The following is a 19,552-nucleotide window of genomic DNA, read 5'->3' as shown; positions in this document are numbered from 1 at the left end:
GTTTTTCTCATTCAATTCTTGAGAACTGGAACCGGTGGACACCCATGTTTATTGGTTGTTTTGGTAACATTTATTTTGGAATCGGACCTAAAATCGGCAAGAACCGAACTGAAATAATATGGTGGTTATCGTTATAAGTTACTTAGAACCGAACCAGAACCAACCCATACCTTGGAGTTCTGAGTTCTGACAACTCTAAGGGATTCTTAGGGTATTGTTGTTATAATAGGTAATAGATTAACAGTCGGACTAGTATTCCTCCTTTCTTTATAATGGTGAAGATTAACTCTGGAACGAAGAGAAAAGAATTTTAAGAAGTTATTATTCAATGGCGGATAGTGTGATCGATGAAGAAATACAAGAACATGATCGAGAAGCTAAAGAAACTGAAATAAAGGTCAAGAATAAATCGAAATTTGTTCGATTCGATTCGTTTGACATCGAAGCCGCAAGGATACCTGACAACCAGAGCTATGGATCTCATCAGGTTTAAATTTTCAGTGTAACTATTTCATTATAATAGAATTCTTGGTTTGAAAACTAAACATGTGGAAAAATCCAGGGCGTTGATTGGAGAAGCATCTTGAAATTGGCGTTCCAGAGCGTGGGAGTAGTTTATGGTGATATAGGCACGTCACCACTGTATACACTCCCTGGAATATTCCCTAATGGTATACAGCACAACGATGATATCTTGGGTATCTTGTCTCTGATTTTTTACAGTCTCACTTTCATCACTTTGATCAAATACGTTTTCATCGTATTATCAGCCAATGACAATGGTGATGGTGAGTCTCTCTTCTATTTCTTCCAATTGCGATATTGGCACTCCAACTCTTACTTATCACACCCCAAACCCCAATTAAAAAGGACGGAAATCAATGAATGATTTAGAATAAGTAAGGGGTTGGGTGCCAATAGAAGCTCTTCAGTTCCTATTTTTTTAAACTAGATTTCCGTTTTTTTGTTTAAGATTTTACACAAGCTAATCCTAAACAGTTATTGTTTGTTAATTTGAGAAGTTTTGATTTATAAAGGTGTCTTAAATAATTTAAGAAATTGGAGTGTGATAAGTAAAAGTAAGGGTGTCAATAGCAGCTTTCTATAATTATATGTGGCGTGATTGTATTAAAAAATTTAAGAAATTGGAGTGTAATAAGTAAATGTAGGGTGTTAATAGCAGTTTTCTATAATTATATGTGGCATGATAGCTCCTTACTTTTCTCTCTAAAATTTTGGAGCTTGGAGTTACTTCTCTCTCTCAAATTTGAAGCGCGCTATTAGAGATTCATGAAGATTTTGGTTAGTTTCAATGTTGGAAACCCGAGTGGCCCTCCAAATATTCATGGGTAGATCTATACCCTATGTGTCGTGTTCGGACTGATTCATGAATGGATCTGAAGATCTTAGTCCGAACCCGCCCATCTAATGGTTACGCTAGGCTAGGACAGGCCGAAACTTAAATGTATGTTTGCCATTACACATTTGATTGGAAAACCATGTTTCTATCAAAGTTTCTTTCACCATGACCTTAAGTTCAAAGGTCGTTGGATTGGATCTATCCAATCCAATAAGGATAGGATTGGCATCGGATCTGGAATCGATATAATAAGACTGATAACAATCAGATTGGGTCCAGATCAGATCAGATTTCATATACAAAACTTAAATAAACTTCACATGATTAGATAAAATATGTAACATAAGTAAGATAATTAATTGTCACATTTTATTGGATTGGAGCAGGACATGGTTGATCTTAGACCGATATGAATAGGTTATTAAATCCAATCTGAACTCAAGGGATTAGAAACAAATTAGAATTTGGGTTTGATCCAATCCATTGACAGCCTTAAATGCATTTTGTTAAATATGCGACTCTTTAACTTTCAAAACTGTTAAAACTTATTTGCAGGAGGGACATTTGCTTTATACTCTCTTATATGTCGCTACGCCAAGGTTAGTCTCAAATTGAATGAGCAACCCGAAGACAAAGATGTATTGAATTATCGATTGAATGCACCCAACCGCCGTCTGCATCGAGCTTCCATGGTCAAGTCAATCCTAGAGAAAAGTCAATGTGCAAAGTATCTCCTATTGTTCATGACCATGCTAGGCACATCCATGGTCATAGGAGATGGCATCCTCACCCCATCCATATCAGGTATGCCCTTGATAGATGAATGAAAAGTTCGATATGTTTTTCACATTCTAGATTGAGATAGTATAAGCAAATACAAGCACACTTTCAATAATAGAAGATTTGGTTATCTGGACATTATCCGACTTTGTTGGCGATGATTATAGTAGCCCTGTTGGGTTTATAATAGACTCAAACGAGTCCATCACATGGAAATACAATTAACTCAAATCAACTCTAGTCTTTCTAATTGAGCATAATCTTAAAGCAAAGATACAATGCATATTTCTAATATTTCTCTTCCTACTATTTTAATATTATCTATCATCCTCCCACAATTACGTGATCTGTTGAAGAATGAATTAGCAATTGATTAAATTGAATAATTCCCTTAAATTGATTTTTTTGATGGATGACAGAGACTATCTGATTGTGCTTATTAGTGGTCACCCTCACCGCCAATGTGTGAATTATATTAATCGTCACATCGGACTCATTTTGAATTCTTTTTTTTTTTTTTTTTTACATTGGGTCTCCGGTCCTCTTGGCGAATATGGAAACTATGATCTTAAATTGATCTAAATGATTTATATTTCCTAAATTAAAATTCTAATTAATATTAGCTTAAGAATATTGATCATCAAGATATGTGATTAGATGTGCACCCATTTTATATTTAACCACAATTCATATTGTATTTTTTCGATGTAGTATTATCTGCGGTAGGTGGTATCAGGGAAGCTACCAGCTCACTCACCGAAACAATGATCATGTGGATATCAGTGGTGATCTTGATAATTTTATTCCAAGTTCAGAGGTTTGGTACAGATAAAGTAGGCTATTTCTTTGCTCCAATCCTCACAATTTGGTTCATCTTCATCAGTACAATTGGTTTCTACAACTTTGTGAGACATGATCCTAGTGTAATCAAGGCCATTAATCCCATGTACATTGTGCATTATTTCATGAGGAACAAGAAGGATGCTTGGATTTCTCTAGGGGGCGTGGTTCTTTGCCTAACAGGTACTCGTCTTTGTTTTACAACTTTTTTTTTTTTTCATATTTATTTGATGATATGTAGTTCTTACTGAAATATTGATAAAAACAGGTTCGGAAGCTCTGTTTGCGGATCTGGGTCACTTCAATGTTCGCTCCATTCAGCTCAGCACATGCACCCTTGTCTTCCCCTCCATTGTCTTGGCTTATACCGGTCAAGCATCTTATCTCTGTAAGCACAATCTTGATAGTGCCAATGCCTTCTACAAGTCAGTTCCAGGTAACATTACCAGCCCAACCTTGGCCTAGATTAAGAAAACATTTCAGTTTATTGCGCTCTTATCGTGTTCCTATGGTGTAGGCCCAATGTATTGGCCGATGTTTGTGGTGGCGGTGTTGGCTGCAATCATCGCCAGTCAGTCATTGATCTCAGCTTCTTTCTCCATCGTCCAACAGTCTCTTGCTCTCGGATGCTTCCCACGGGTGAAAGTTGTGCACACCTCAACCAAATACATGGGGCAAGTCTATGTACCTGAGATCAACTACCTACTTATGTTGGCTTGCATAGGGGTAACACTCGGTTTCAAGAACACATTACAGATTGGCAATGCTTATGGTATAGAATCCTAAAATCTTAAAATTTCATTTTATTTGAAGTTTTGAGCTCTAACTTGCTGGATGTCCTTTATGATTTAAGATTAGTATAGAGACTATGTTTTTTTACATGAATCTGGTAAACTAAAAAATTATCAAGTAAAATACAATACAATATTAGTCAATATTGATTTGCGATGATTTTAAAAGTTCTAGAGGAAAGAAGCTTTCTCGCTTAAATGGATTTACATTCAAATCAGGGGTATCAATGTGATGGTTTCAGTTCTGGATCCTACAATTTCTGATCATTGTGCAAAATTGGTGGACCTAGAACTGGAGCAGAAATCCTTGGTTTGCCATTCATATTTTTTACATTTCGCTATATGAATGGTGTATTTAGCTAAAAGAACATTAAAAAACTACTCTCAAATTCAAAGGACATCATATGTTGATGAATATTGGACCTATTGGTTCTGTTTCCAGTTTTTTTCTACCAATTAATTTAAATAATTAATCCTTAAATTATTTATTCAGAATTATTAGGGCACATTATATCATGGATTTGTTTTTTGTCCTTGTTTACTAAAAATATCCTAACTAGGTTGGACTCAAAAACAAAAACTGATTTGATTGGATTTAAATTTTATATCATAATATGTTGAAATTTTCTGTCTACTGTTAACTGTCTTAGAGCCACCATGTAAAGACACTCTATCTATTTTGAGTTAATGCTTCATCACCTTTCTGTTATTTATGTGCTAGTTTTGTTTTTTTAGTTTTCTTTCTTCATGTCTACAGTCATTTCATAGAAAATCTCTCTCACACTCTTTCTCTTTTTTCTTTTTTATTTGTAGGGATTGCTGTGGTGTTTGTTATGACACTCACATCAGCATTACTTATCCTAGTGATGGTCATGATATGGAAAACCAATATTTTCCTGATTATCACTTACGTTGCAACAATCTACCTCATTGAGCTACTCTTCTTGACCTCAGTCCTCTACAAGTTCATTGATGGTGGATACCTCCCGTTAGCTTTTGCAGCTGTCCTCATGGGAGTCATGTACACATGGCATTACGTGGACCGCAATAAGTATATGTACAACCTTGAGAACAAGGTTGCGATTGAGAAACTCAAGGAAATTGCAAGAGATCCAAATATTCGACGTCTTCCTGGGCTTGCTCTATTCCACTCTAAACTCGTCCATGGCATCTCCCCAATCTTCACTCACTATGTTGCCAATGTCCCGGCGCTGCACTCAGTCCTTGTTTTTGTCTCTGTAAAGTCGCTTCCTATAAGCAAAGTCCCAGCTGAGGAGCGGTTCTTGTTCCGACGGGTTGAACCTCATGAATTAGCCATCTTTCGATGCGTCATTAGGTATGGGTATAAGGATGAGCGAAAGGAGCAAGTATCGTTCGAGGAGATGTTGGTGGGAAAATTGAAGGAGTTTATAAGAGGGGATTTGATCAAGTTTGGACCAATAGAAGGTAGAAGACTAACAGAAAGTGCTCCAACAATAACAACAAGAATGAAAGAAGAAGAGATTGAAACACAAGTGGAATTAATTGAAAGTGAATGCAAAAATGGTGGTGTTACACATCTAATGGGTGAGAATGAGGTTGTTGCTTCCATGGGATCTAGTTTGGGGAAGAGAGTGATGATAAACTACGCCTATAACTTTCTGAAGAGGTGCATAAGGCAACATGAAGAGGTGTTTACCATTCCTCATAAGCGTCTTTTGAAAGTGGGGATGACTTACGAACTATAGAATTCAATTAGGTTTAAATTATATTTTATGATTCTTTTAAAGTTTAACGGTTCGATGTAGTTAAGGAAATGACCATATATTTGTTAATTTATTTATTGAGTTCCATTTTTTGAACTTATTAGTTATTACCTTGTTCCATCATAAGGTTTTTGTCAAGAAGATACTCAAATGTCGTAAACAGCATAAGCATTGAAAATGTCCTAAGTTTCTCCATCCAATAATATTCAAAGGTCCTTGCGTCATGTCTCAACGTCTGAAAACACTGTATTGGACACTAAAACCTTTAATGGTTAGTTAAATTATGATAGCTGGTGAATATATTTTTCATTTTGCAGCCCCAAAAACTCATGAACTTCTAGGTAGGTGTCTTCCCCCACCATCACTGTATTTTTCCACACATGCGTGCAAGCATACAATGCACGCACATACAATGTGGATCACCAACTCATCATAACTAACATATTTCCTTGCTTCCCCACATGCTGAGGGAGCTTCAATTCCTTTGCGAAGCTGAGAGGCTTGGACATTGATGGCATCTACCAGCACTACCGTTTGAAAGGTGCTTTGGAGTTCCCTTTTTTTTTTTTTTTCCCATCCCTTCTAATCTTCTGTTTATTCCTGGCGAAGAGAGTGAGAGTATTTTGAGAATAGCCCAGAGTACAAGCATCTTTCTAGGTAACATCAATTTAATTTCTGTTTATTATTGGATGGAGAACACCATGTTTAGTTTAGTTTTTACCCCTTAACTGAAAAATAATTACAAATTTATGTTAGCTTTTAGTTTGTTTAGCAGTAAGTCGAATATAATACAAATTTAATTATGATTGCATTTGCAGCACTTGGAAATTCCAGCATTTTCCATAGAAATAAAAACTGAGACAAAATATTCATTTGTGTTTGCTTTTAAATGCAAGGAAGATTGAGTAAGTTTCCTATTGGCTTCACAAATAAATGTATTTATATCATTTCTTCTCCCATGTCTCCTCTGCACAAGACGAGATAATATAACTCCCCTATGTGAACTCTGCTTTTCACATACAATAAAACCTCACAAACCCATCTCCAATGTCATCTCCCTCTCAAAACCCATCAAAATCTCATACCCCTCCCCCAATTTCTCCATAAAACCACACAACTCTACACCAAAGCTGTCCCAGATCTGATCAAATCCCATGTAATATGTAAAAAAAATCTTGTGTTAACCTCTAAAAACTTTTTAAATAGTGATTTGACGCTTCTCCGAGAGTAAGGAAGGTAACCCATCATTTTCTTTACTGTTACAAACATCAAGGGTAGTTTTGGACAAGTCCAGCTTACCCATAAATAAATAAAAGTACGTAGTTTTGAACATCGGAGGAGAAGAGCTCGATCTACAAAATTGCTGGAAAATCAATCTGATTTCGAGTCCTCATCCCAAAGCTTTTATCTCAAATATTTGTATTAAACTGAACGCATCATGTTTCAAGCTCCAACAAGGTAACAAGCTGTATGCCATGCCGTTATTTCTTCTTAGAATCTGGAGGAATGCGAGCGATGCTTCTCATGCCAGTGGAATGCGAGTCATGCTGGAGGAATACGATCCACGCTTCTCATGCCTTGCTTCCTCGCACAATCATAAAGTGATCTTCTTTCTTAAAATGCGTTGGGGGGTATATTAGACATTTCAGCATTTTCTTTTTAAAAATTCAAATACCCTTCACTTTAATCCTTTTAATCCCTTTTCCTGGTCGGTCCTTTGCTAACCGTGTTACCCAGTTGAGTCGTGGGAGTCATGAGTCATCTCATCCTATACTAGGTAGATATTTTTATTTGAAATAAACTATTTATAAATATTGAATTAAAAATCGCCCATTCTCATCATATAAATAATTTACTAAAATTTTTATTGGCACCTTAACCTTTACTTATTATACACTAGTTCCTTAAATTATTTATCACACCAGAGTTAAAATTAAAACATTCTTCAAACATTAGAAAAGTTTGGCTTAAATTATAATCTCAACATTAGTAAATGTTATACACTCGATTCAAACAATTTCAGTGGTTATATAGAATTATTAGGCTCATATAAAATTCAAAATCCAAAAAAAAAAAATAGAAATCTAACAAAAAAAAAAAAAAACTTCTATTGGCACCCCAACTTTTACTTATTCTCAATCGTTCATTTTTTATTTTTAATAAGTAAAAGTTGGGGTTTCCAGAGAAACCTTCTAATGTATACTTACCTAATTTAGAGTAGATGAGAAGACCTAGATGAATCAACTCCATGATGGCGACCTAGAGAGAAAACGGTTTGATGGTTAGGAGAGACAATGCATTGGGTAGGGTCATACCAAACCCAAGTCCGACCCATTTAATAATTATGTCAAAAACTTAAATCTAAACCCGACACATTTATCATTTAGGTAACTTGACCAAACCAGTGTAACCTATTTAACAAAATTCTAATTTTGATTGGAAAAAATATGATCCATTTTCACTTAAAAAATAAAATAAAATAAAATACCATTACTAAAAATACATTCACACAATCATAAACCAATATCTACCAACATAATTAAGTATCACAAAACAAAATATGAATTTCATCACTAAAACTGTTATCACCACAAATTAAAGTGATGATAAAACGAGTAATTATTTGAAAGAAAGAATCTTAAAACACCTTTAATATTTTATAAAATTTGAAAATATGTATAATGAAAAAGTTCTAAGAAATTCTAGCAAACAAATGAGTAATTCAAAAAATCATTTAATAATTGTTCATATTTGAGATACCTCCTGTTTTTTGTGATTTAAAATGACATGTTAATGATAAAATAATTAAATTTATCAATATAAGTTGATGTCCTTAACCTAGACCCGACCCTTTTAATAATCGTGTTAAATGGGTTGACACTATTATGATACAAACCCAATTAGGCTTGACCCAAACCCACTAATTTTGTATTTTTTTTTTCGTGTCATGTTCATGACAGTGTTAAGATTGCCACCCTTAACTTTTATAATTAGTTTATCATTATTCATTTTAAAATTCCAACCAACACATGCCACATAGGACACCTTACTACATCAAAGAGTCTTGCTGGAGTGACATACAAATTCACATTGTTTCACACATTTCTGACATGGAGGTGCACACATGACCATAATACTTTTTAATCATATCTCGATGAAAAGCATCTATGATTTCGTAAACAATCAACAATGTGTGAAACGATTTGAATTTCAATGTTATTTCAGCATTTTCTTATTAAAAAAATAAGAATGCCCTACTCATACTTGGAAACTAAATTGTTAAGGTGTTTATAAAGGGAGATTGTGTGTGTGAGAGAGAGAGATGGTAGTCATAGGGTAAGTGAGGTGAGTTGAAAACTTGAGAAAGAAGAAATTATATGAAAATAACAAAATTTATTTTAATTATTTTTGTAGTCCTGCAATGTGGGTGGGATTTAAGAGTTGTTTTCTTAATTTTATTTTCATTTTTTTATATCTTTTATGTACAAGGGGACGGTGCCTTAATATAACTTAAAATAAAATAAAAACAAACAAATTTGAAGTCTCAACCTGGGTGTTGAGAATTTTTTACTTTTGGAAACTACCAATTCTTAGAAAAACATATTTCTTACTAAATTATTAAGATTTTAACTCATAACTGATACTAAGCTCAATCCAACAATACATCCCTCTAGATTTCATGAAAAAAAAAAAAATTAGGGCTTGATCCAAGGTTTTGAGAATGGACGGCTACCAAACTTCCCCGGAACTCCCAAATTTAGAATTAAAATTTAAAGATGAAAAATAATAAAAAAAAATTTGTCAAAATTAATAGAATTTTGTCCTCTACAACCCTGTGGATGATCATGTTTTTGTACACCAAAAGGTGAGCTCGATGGCTTGGATCAAGATAATTTCCAATTAGTATATGAGAAGGCCCGGTCAAAAGTCATCAAACAACAAAACTGAAAGGGGGAGAGGTTTGGGAAGAAAACGGTTTGGTTTGGCCGTATTAAACTCCAACCAACAAGCCAACAAGATTGTACCTTCTTATAAAATAAAATAAAATAAATCACTCTTTTTCTCTTCTTCACACACCTTTTCTGTTTTCGAATTGTGATTTCTTTTTCTACTCGAATTGTTAGCTTTAGAGCTTATATATAAGAGAAGAGAAGCTAAAGAAGTTCGTCAATGGCGGATGGAGTGATTGAAGAAAGACGTATTTCAATGGTGGATGAGGTGTATGATTGAAGAACAACATCAAGAAGAAGCTAAAGAACCTGAAATAAAGGCAAAGAAACTCTCCTCTCTTTCTCCGGAGAGATGTTATTGGCACCTTAACTTTTACTTAATACACTCCAATTATATATATATATATAATTGGTTGGTTTCCGTAGAAACATAAAACTACTCATAAAGCTACAATGTTTTTGTCTTATATGGTTAAAAAGGTATGGGCTGATTTTTTGTGAGGATGATCTCTGTGGTGAGAGGATCATCCTTGCGAAAAAATCCTTCCATTCCAAAACTTCTAACCTCATCAAAAGTGATTTATAAAAATTGGACGGTCTAAAATTTTTCAACTTGTAGACATGGGGCTAGAAGTTTCATAATGGGCTGATTTTTGGCAAGGATGATCTCCTCACCATAGAGATCATCCTCACAAAAAATCACCCCATTCCAAACATTTTTGCCCATATAAGATGAAACACGTTGTAGCTTTATGAGTGCCAGACAAAACACATGGGAGTAATTTACGATGATTTAGATATGTCACCAGTATACACAACGATGGTATCATGGGTGTATTTTCTTTCAATTTTTATAGTCTCACTTTCGTCACTTTGATCAAATATACTTTCACTGTTTGATTGGCCAATGACAATGGTGATGGTGAGTCTCTCTTCTCTTTCTCCCAAAATCTATCCCAATATAGTTAGAGAGTTGTTATTGGCACCTCAACTTTTACTTATTACACCACAATTAAAAACAAATAAAATAAGTGAATGCCCAAATTCCCAAACATGACATATATACTGGTTACCATTGTTATAACAAACATAATAGTGAATTCCATTTTTATTCCTTTTGTCAACTTCATCTCCCATTTTTATTCCTTTTGTAGCCTTTATCTCAATATCTCTAAATGATGGTGTTATTGTATTATTCCTTTTGTCAACTTCATCTCCCATTTTTATTCCTTTTGTAGCCTTTATCTCAATATCTCTAAATGATGGTGTTATTGTACAATGCTTTTGACACACCAAGGTTTGTGTCTAGAGTAAGGGAGAAAAAAAAGAGATGAATAATTTGTAAGGAGAAACTCAGCCAAATTTGCTCCAAACACTAAAAAAAATTATTGGATATTTCTTCTCTGCCTTCTAACTTTGGCAAGATTCCATTTAAAAATTTTGTTTTATAATTTCTTTTCAGCAAGGTAATGGAGTAAATCCATTGGAATTAGAATAGAAGTTCCTCCTTGACTCTTTGAAAGGAAAAGTCAAGAACTACCTCATCACTTGTGAGGTAGGATCTTTGATCCATTATCTTGTGATGGGAACAAGGGGTAAAAGAACTCATCCATTGTTTCCCTCCAAATATCAACTGATAAGAACTCATCCATTGTTTCCCTCCAAATATCAATTGATTTGGTTGCCTCGAAGATCCCAGAAAACAAGAGAGAAATACTCTGAATAATTACATCAAAGATTTTTGGATCTTAATGAGGGAGAACATGTGCAGTCAACGTATAGACCATCATTGATAAAATTGAGTTTAGAGAGACATAGGCACGTCTCTATGTTAACTGCTTCATCATTTAGAGATATCAAGACAAAAGAAATAAAAATGGGATATACTATTATGTTTGTTATAACAATAGTCTCCTGAATATTTGTCGTGTTTTAGAATTGGGTATTCACTTCACTTTTCATTTTTTCAATTGGGGTGTAATAAGTAAAATTTAATGTGTCAATAACAGTTTTGTAATTATATTACGGTAGATTTTGGCTAGAAGAGAAGAGAAACTCTCCATCACCATTGTCATTAGCTAATAAAACGATGAAAACATATTTGATGAAAGTGATGAAAGTGGGGTTGTAAAAGATAAGAGACAATACTCCCAAGATATCATCGATGTGCTGTACACCATTAAGCAATATTGAGTGCATACATGGGTGATGTGCCTAAATCACCATAAACTACTCCCGTGATCTGGAATGCCAACTTCAAGATGTTTCCCCAATTAACGACTTGGATTTTTACACATGTTCCAGTGTGTTTTAGTTAGTTAGAAAATTTTAGAATAAAAACAAATACACTATCCTGATGAGATCCATGGCTCTGATCCTCAGGTATACTTGGGGCTTTGTCTAGCTTAATAGTAAGAACTATCTCATCCTAAACCCTAAACGGTAAATCTCTTTATGTACATAGTAAAATAATTGTAATAGTAAAAAAAAAAATGAATTTATATAGTAAAAAATCCATAATGGCACTACGTGAAAATTGCAAAGTTTGATGAAAAAATTGTCGGGCCTGACCCAAATTTTAAAAATCCAAATTTGTTTGGTTGTGGGACTTTATCTTGCTTCTCATGATCAAAGAGGTTTCCTCTTCCTTAGGTTGTAGCTGGTCTGGGTCTGCTTTTTGACCTTAAAATAATAATAATAATAAAAAAACTAGGGTTTCTATGATTTCCATCCTCATTTTGTAGATTTTTCCATTGTTTCTTGGGTTTATCAAATTCACTGATAATCTCATAATTCTCTTTTAGGTGTACTTTACTTAATTTTTTGGCTATAACGATCTTGACTATTTGTTGGAAAGTTGTTTCTATTCGAGAATTATGAGAAAATCTTTGGGGGTTGATTAAAACACTACTTTTGTTTTCCTGCCGACTGTTGTGACTTCAGACTACTTGCAAATTTTTAAGTTGAAGATTGAGACTATTTTGCATCTTCGTTGTGGAAAATTCCAATTAATTTTAGGATTTTGAATGACAGAGCTTAGATTTTTAAGAGTAGAAGACTGTGTCTTTCTTTGAAAAACCAAGTTGAAATCACATAGCTTGTATTTTCTATAATCTAAATTGTGGGTTGGGAGCCTTTTTAATACTCAAAATAGTGGCTTATTCTTGATGACTAACCCTTGGTTCAAGTTGGTTTTCAATCAACTTGGGTTTAAGACCAAGTTTCCTCATAGTTCTAAACTCAAATTGTTACATCACGTTTTAAGTCATGAAAGTTTAGAGTGGATTTTCTCTTTACTTGTTGGCCCAAATCAGTAACAAATTCATCTAAAGTTGGTTTTGGATCAACTTGGGTTTAGGACCATGTTTCCTCATGGTTCTAAGCATGTTTCCTCATGCTTTTATAAGAGACTCAATATAAGTGTAAAGACCAAGACAAATTTGTTGATAGATTAGTTGTATGTAAATTAGCATAATTTTAGAGTTAAAAAGATCTGTTAATCAAATTATTTTTTTCAAACAAATTAAGCGAGTCAACGTTCTAGTTTACAGAAATCCTTTGGTTTTTTTAGCTCTCCAGGTTCGCAGTGGTAGCTTGTTTCATGATGCTTCGTCTTTTTAATCCATGTTGTTCTACAAATTTTTTAATTCCAACATTTTAGCTTGGGAGAATACCTCCTTTTATGTATGGCTTACATCCTTTCCCTATTTGGGTTATAATGATCAAGTGTTGTTGGATTGTGTATTTCTATCAACATTTTGATTTATAACTAATTCATATACTTGGGTAATGTTGAATGGAGGAGTACCTATAGCATTTGTTGGAATTGAAGAGTCAGATTCTTATGGAGAATTGATATCCGTTGGAGGGTTTGATCCGAGTGTCAATGGAAAGCCCAGTTCAACCATTGCAGAAATTTTTGAAACCAAGCTTTCCTTGGATAGCTCTCGATTATGCTATAAGTTCTACAAAGTTGAGGTCAGTTCAGCCTTGTTTGACGGCATGGATATTATGGCAATTAATGTTAATATATTGTCCTTGTATGACATTTCTTCGTTCTTCTATTATTTGTTATCATTGTCCTAGATTGAAGTTACTCTTGTTTTGCCTTTCTAGTATAAGTAGAAATAACTTGTGAGCTTCCGTTGCTTATATTTGTTACTCTTGTTTTGCCTTTCTAGTATAAGTAGAAATAACTTGTGTGCTTCCGTTGCTTATATTTGCAGTTGGACTGTTCAATGCTAGCATTTGTGACTATTAAGTGATATAATGTTCAAAATGCTGGCAGTCCTGATATGGAGAATGAATCCAATTCATCCCTTGGTGGTTCATTCACCTTAAAGTGGAAAGGTATGTCTAAATAACACACAAATGCAGAAAATGGAGGATATAGAGCTCAGGTTTGGACATCACAACATTACCCCAAGAATGGCATCAATTTTCATCTCATACTTTTTATCAATGGAAATTTTTCTGTGAAAACTCAACTGTAATATGATTTTAGCATTGCCCAATTTGTTTAGAATAGTATCTATTTTAGTTTGTCTTCTAGAAGTCTAATTATAGGGCTTCTTTATTATAAGAGATCAATAACAAGCGTCAATTTAGTAGTTTCTATGATGATATGGCCCAAGAATCAAGATAGATATTAATGGCTAAATGATATTCTAGTTACTTAGCCAATGGGGTAAGGCATACTATATCCATGCCAAATCATTAAATTGAGTTGTTCAAGGAATAGGATGAGATATCGTTTGCTCTATGTGTTGTGAATGACTGTTGTCCAACAAACATGCCACAGTAGTTACAGTCCTTTTTTTTTGCTTGATCATGAGATCTCCTTCACATGAGGATTTTTCCTAACCCTTGAGCAACGAGGGGATTTTTAACCTAGCTATCTTTGTTCAACCGTGTTTTTTGGAGCCAAAGTTGGATGGCTATTCCTTAAAAAGTAGTAAAAGTTTTGCTTGATGTTTCATCAATATTTCAGGGTGCTACCTGTTTTTTCTGCAACAAATTTGTAGTTTATAAATCTTTTACTGATCATGCAGGTACCTTGTATTTTAGGTATCAACTTATCTGACAAAAATCTTTCAGAATTTTTAGAGTAGGTAATTATTGAAATACTTTTTTCTTTTCTTTTAATCAAACCTTGTCTTTTCCACATTTGGTTACTGTGTTTTTCTTCTAGTTAAATATACTTGATGGTATCCTGACTCCAGATTGTGTTTTGATCTCCAGCTTGCCGAAACAGATGGATCATCAACAATGCCACCATCTGTTATTCGAGTCCTTAATTTCAAAGCATGCAGGGGTAGACATGTTTGAATCCTCTAATCTTTATATGAGTTCTATGTGCTATTGCACGTGGTTTGCTCAACCTTTATTAAATTGAGTTGTTCAAGGAATAGGATGGGATATCGTTTGCTTTGTGTTGTGAATTGCTGCTATCCAACAAATATGTCACAGTACTTACAGTTTTTTTGTTTTTTTGTTTTTTTTGAGAATTATATATCATTCGTGCCACAGTACTTACAGTTTTTTCTTTTTTGAGTACTTGTTGTGAGGGGCTCATATGGTCTTTCCTTATAGGGAAAACAAAAATCTCACTGGAACAGCTCGATATGCAAGTGTCAACACTCACCTCAGAGTTGGTGAGTGAAGTTGTATGCTATTTATCAATTACTTATTTAGAAACCTGAATGGGTCTTCACTCTTGGTGATAAGTTCATGCATTCTTCATTAGGTTTCCTCTAATTGTAGTGCATATATCATTCCACAATTGACATAGTTTACTTCACAAATGTTTCTTTATTGGGGGTATCTTAATCTTCTTTTATTATTCCACTTTTATATTATAGATATCTATCTTGTTCAAGATTTTTGCCACTTCATGCTTTAGCAACAAGTGAAAATTTCATTATAAAATATTCACTAATTTTTAATTTTAGCCGATCATCTCCTTTTTTTTTTCTTCAAAATGGGATGAACATGAATATTGCAAGCATTTCTTGAGAAACCATGCCCTTGATGCCATTCTTTTGTTTGGCTTCATTTTTTAATTTTAATTTTAATTTTATTAAGTAATGATATGCAGACTCCCATCCGTAAATAAAATCCTCAAAAAGTAAACACCAAAATTCCTTGTGAATAGACCTATAAATAATTGAATGGAGGAACAAGAATCGCTTATAGATCCTAAATTTTGGGATAAGGCTTTGATGACGATGATGACAACAAAACAACAGTTGTTTGTTACAATAATTGGGGATGAGTATGCATGTTGTGGGGACAGTTTGACCTTCCATAAAATACCATTGTCTGTATTACATGCATATATTCCTAGTAAATGAACTACTTAATGCAAGAACCCTTAGTGAAGTGTTGGCTTCTTGACAAAAGGTTGAGCAAGATTTCATTTTAGCTCTTAAGTTAATTTTACTTGGGACTTCATTAGTTAGTCCTATAGAAAAAATTATCAGTGATGCTATGTGAGTAAGGTGAGTGCACCGAGTTTTTTGGAAGATATAAGGCCATTGATAAAGGTATAAAGAAGTGGTGCCTGATTAGGAGGCTTTTCTGTATAAAAATATGAGATCAGTCAAGTGTACACAAGTGTGATCTAAGCTTCACCTAGGCACACCATTGGGATTACCAATGTTACATTTTTTCTAATTATTAGGCAATACCATTATTGTTGTTGTTTGATAAGTAAAATTGCAATGAAAAAGGGTCAAGGAGACCAACAAAGGAAACAAAACAAAACCAAGCCACTAAACCACATAAATAATAGACCACTAAACATAATCTTGTTCTTCCATTCCACTATGTCCAAAGCTAAGTCTTTTGTTATTGAAAGACTTGAAGAGGTCGCCTAACAAAAAAGAAGAAGAAAGAGTTGAAGAGGTCAATAATTCTTAAACCTACATTCTGGAAGGTTAATGAGAGGCATGCAACCTATGTCAATTGTGGGGGGAAATGTAGAGACCCTTTGGGGATTATTTATCTGGGCCTTCTTGTTACAACATGTTGAGCTTCTCATACACTTTTCCTTTTGGAGCATCTACTATAGTTCAAATATTAGCGTAGGGAAAGAAACAAATCTCTATCTCCTATTAATTTGAGCAACCTTTGATGTTCTATTTTGGGTCCTCGCAGACTAAACCTGTTAAGGTACATACTGCCCATCTCTTGTGTTGTTCAATTACCAAGATAGTGATGCTTTTGATTTACTTCTATCATAGTGCCAAGTTTGTAAAGTTTGCAAGTCTAAATAACACATACTTGGGTTCACATTCACTTTTTAGGTATGAAGATGAAGAACCACTTTTCAAGTCTTATTGAATGTTTTATTTAACCATTACTTGTTTTTAATTTTGATCCATTTGTTAAGAATTTTAGTTCCCCATTATTTACCAATTGGTTACTTGTTATTGAATTCTTTTTATTTTACCATTAATTGGGTTCACATTCACTTTTTAGGCATTTCATATGGGTATTGGCTACATGTCTCATCTTACTTAATTGGGTGTTCAATTGTGGCGGCATGATTGAATACCCAGATTGAACTAGAGTTCATTCTACCTACCCCGAACATATATAGGTATTGGCCACATGTCTCATCTTATTTGCCAGTTCAGAAAACAGAAGAGCATCCAACTTAAAGATATGTACTCCACTCCTTTGTTGCTTCAGTTTTCAGTAGCATTCTTCTTACTGGTTTAGCTGTTGTTTGTGCTTTGTAGTACTGTATTCTACCAGGTGGTTAACTACTCAAGATATAAATGTTAAATCAGTCCTCTCAACTCCAAGGGATTTTCTAAAATTTCCTTCTAAATCGGTCTGTATAAACGTGCTCACACAGTGTGTGTGTGGGTGGGTGTGGTGTGCTGGTGTGTGGGTGGGGTTAGTGTATGAGTGTGTAGGGGTGTGTGTGTGTCACTATACGCTAACATCTTGTTCGCGTTATAGTTTGGAATGTCTTCCAATGCATCTTATGTTATTAACATATATGATCAGGTGCATTAAACTCTCCATTTATAATTTGAATTTGCAGGTGATCTTCATTGGAAAATTGTATCTGTTTATATCAACAGAACGGGTCAGGTGAGATTCTCTATTCGAACCCAAATTTGTAATAATGGGTCAGTGAGATAGAAGAAATAATGGGTCAGATCTGATTTATAACGTCCAAAGTATAATTTTGGACCAACATGACTGCAGGGTTCACTACACGAATTCAGTTGAGATAGCCTCAGAAGATAACCTACAACATCTTCTATGTCTACCAAGCAGTTCCTCCTCAAAAAGGTACAAAAGATGTGAAAATTTTAGACCTTATTAAGATTATAAATATCAACCTTAAAACCATCTTTTACTTATTTATTGTTTCAACAGATTGGTAAGGGAAGAATCTTGATGGAAGGCAACATAGTTGCAATTCTTTGGATTGATTCTGTAGTTCAGCAATGTATGGAAGCTGCAAACATGCTTAAATCCTGCAATATTGATGTGACGGTCACAGATGCTCGGTTCTGCAAACCTTTGGATGCAGAGCTCATCAGAAGATTAGCTAAAGAACATGAGATCCTAATTACAGTGGAGGAAGGTTCCATTGGAGGTTTTGGGTCTCATATATCTCACTTCTTAAGCTTAAATGGTCTTCTAGATGGACCCCTAAAGGTAATCTTTTTTCCTTCAATTTTTCAGGCTTAGAATATTTTTTTTCTTTTTGGTCTCAATTCTGATTCTATTTGGTACTTCTATGCAGTTAAGAGCAATGATGGTTCCAGGCAGATACGTTGAAAATGGATCGCCCAAAGATCAAGTTGAAGAGGCAGGGCTGTCTTCAAGGCATATTTCTTGGACAACATTGTCTCTTATAGGGTGGCCCAAACAAGCTGTACAGTTCAAATGAGCAAAAACATGGAAAGCGAGATCATTTCCATTTTCTTATATTTGTAACTTTTTGAGATTGGTTGCTGTAAGTATTGTAAACTTATATTTGTAACATCTCTAATGCTGTGTAATGTTGAGTAATGACTTGATTGTAGATCACAGTTGAAGTTTTGTAATGTTTGATGGTGTGTTTTAATCATTAATTAGGTTGTGGTAAATAATCTAAGAAATGAGATGCAATAAGTAAAAGTTGGGGTGCAAGTAGCAGCTCTAATTTTTTTTTCACTGTGTTTTAATCTTTAATTAGGGTGGTAAATAATTTAAGAAATGGGACGTAATACGTAAAAGTTGGGGTGCAAATAGTTTCTGTTTTTCAGTGCATTTGTCAGTTTTCAGCAATGAATTCAGCACTTCATTTGACGGCTCGAAGCTGTCTAAAGGTGTATTCTACATCGCAAAATTTGATGGTCTAGCTTGACAAGATGGTCCGTCAAATTTTACAAAATTCAAAAGTCTTCGACCATCTATTTATAACCTTTTTTTTTCCCACATGGTGAACTGTTGCATTTTTATTTTAAAAAAACTACCCTAGACTGTAGGGGTGTCACCAATGGGTATGCATTTAATTAAAATTGAATTGGAACTCCAATCGAAAAAATCCTGTTCTAATTCCCTTTTTAGTGGAACCAACTAGAGCGAGGTCTAAAATGAAATGGAACCGATAGGCACTTGAATCGTTAGATTCTAACCAATGGGTATCCATCAGAAATCGATTTATTTTATCATTTTTTTCATACTATAGATCATTTAAGTAATTCTCTAATATCAAAATTAATGCACTTTATGTAAAACTCTTCAATTTTTCATATAAATTATCTATCGGAGCTTAAAATGAGCCATATCTTCTAAAAAATTATTACTTTTAACAAAGATAAAAAACAAATGAAAAAACCATTAATTTGTATCTTTAATATAACAAACTATAACAAAGTTAATAATTTTGTAGTTAATATGTTAATTTTTTGAAAGAAAAAAAAATTATAATGATTTGAATTTTTTTTTTCTCAATCGATTCTTGAGGACTAGAACCGATGGACACTCATATTTATTGGTTGTTTCGGTTCCAATTCCATTAATTTTGAAATCGGAACCAGATTAAATATAGTGGTTATAATTCAAAGTTCCTCA

General features: G+C 34.0%; 2 protein-coding genes across 2 annotated transcripts; both read left to right on the top strand.

Annotated features, from left to right (window-relative positions):
• The first annotated feature begins 255 nt into the window (after nt 1-255).
• LOC147407884 (potassium transporter 5-like) lies at nt 256-5,549 on the top strand. The gene is made up of 7 exons (XM_086432865.1): nt 256-487; nt 563-788; nt 1,916-2,164; nt 2,852-3,163; nt 3,249-3,416; nt 3,498-3,752; nt 4,585-5,549. Exons 1-7 carry the CDS (start codon nt 329-331, stop codon nt 5,496-5,498), a joined length of 2,283 nt encoding a protein of 760 aa, XP_086288991.1. The 5' UTR covers nt 256-328; the 3' UTR covers nt 5,499-5,549.
• A 2,071-nt stretch (nt 5,550-7,620) lies between these two features.
• Nucleotides 7,621-18,624, top strand: LOC147407883 (1-deoxy-D-xylulose-5-phosphate synthase 2, chloroplastic-like). The gene is made up of 9 exons (XM_086436655.1): nt 7,621-13,444; nt 13,693-13,816; nt 14,518-14,577; nt 14,708-14,780; nt 15,059-15,120; nt 17,523-17,572; nt 17,690-17,776; nt 17,864-18,148; nt 18,237-18,624. The coding sequence occupies exons 7-9, from the start codon at nt 17,747-17,749 to the stop codon at nt 18,381-18,383; spliced, it is 462 nt and encodes a 153-aa protein (XP_086292781.1). The 5' UTR covers nt 7,621-13,444; nt 13,693-13,816; nt 14,518-14,577; nt 14,708-14,780; nt 15,059-15,120; nt 17,523-17,572; nt 17,690-17,746; the 3' UTR covers nt 18,384-18,624.
• Nucleotides 18,625-19,552: the final 928 nt, after the last annotated feature.

This window comes from Akebia trifoliata, chromosome 3 (assembly GCF_017979445.1).
Source record: "Akebia trifoliata isolate Shusen 1 chromosome 3, ASM1797944v1, whole genome shotgun sequence".
Lineage (NCBI taxonomy): Eukaryota > Viridiplantae > Streptophyta > Magnoliopsida > Ranunculales > Lardizabalaceae > Akebia > Akebia trifoliata.
This window is presented reverse-complemented; position numbering and strand designations above follow the sequence as displayed.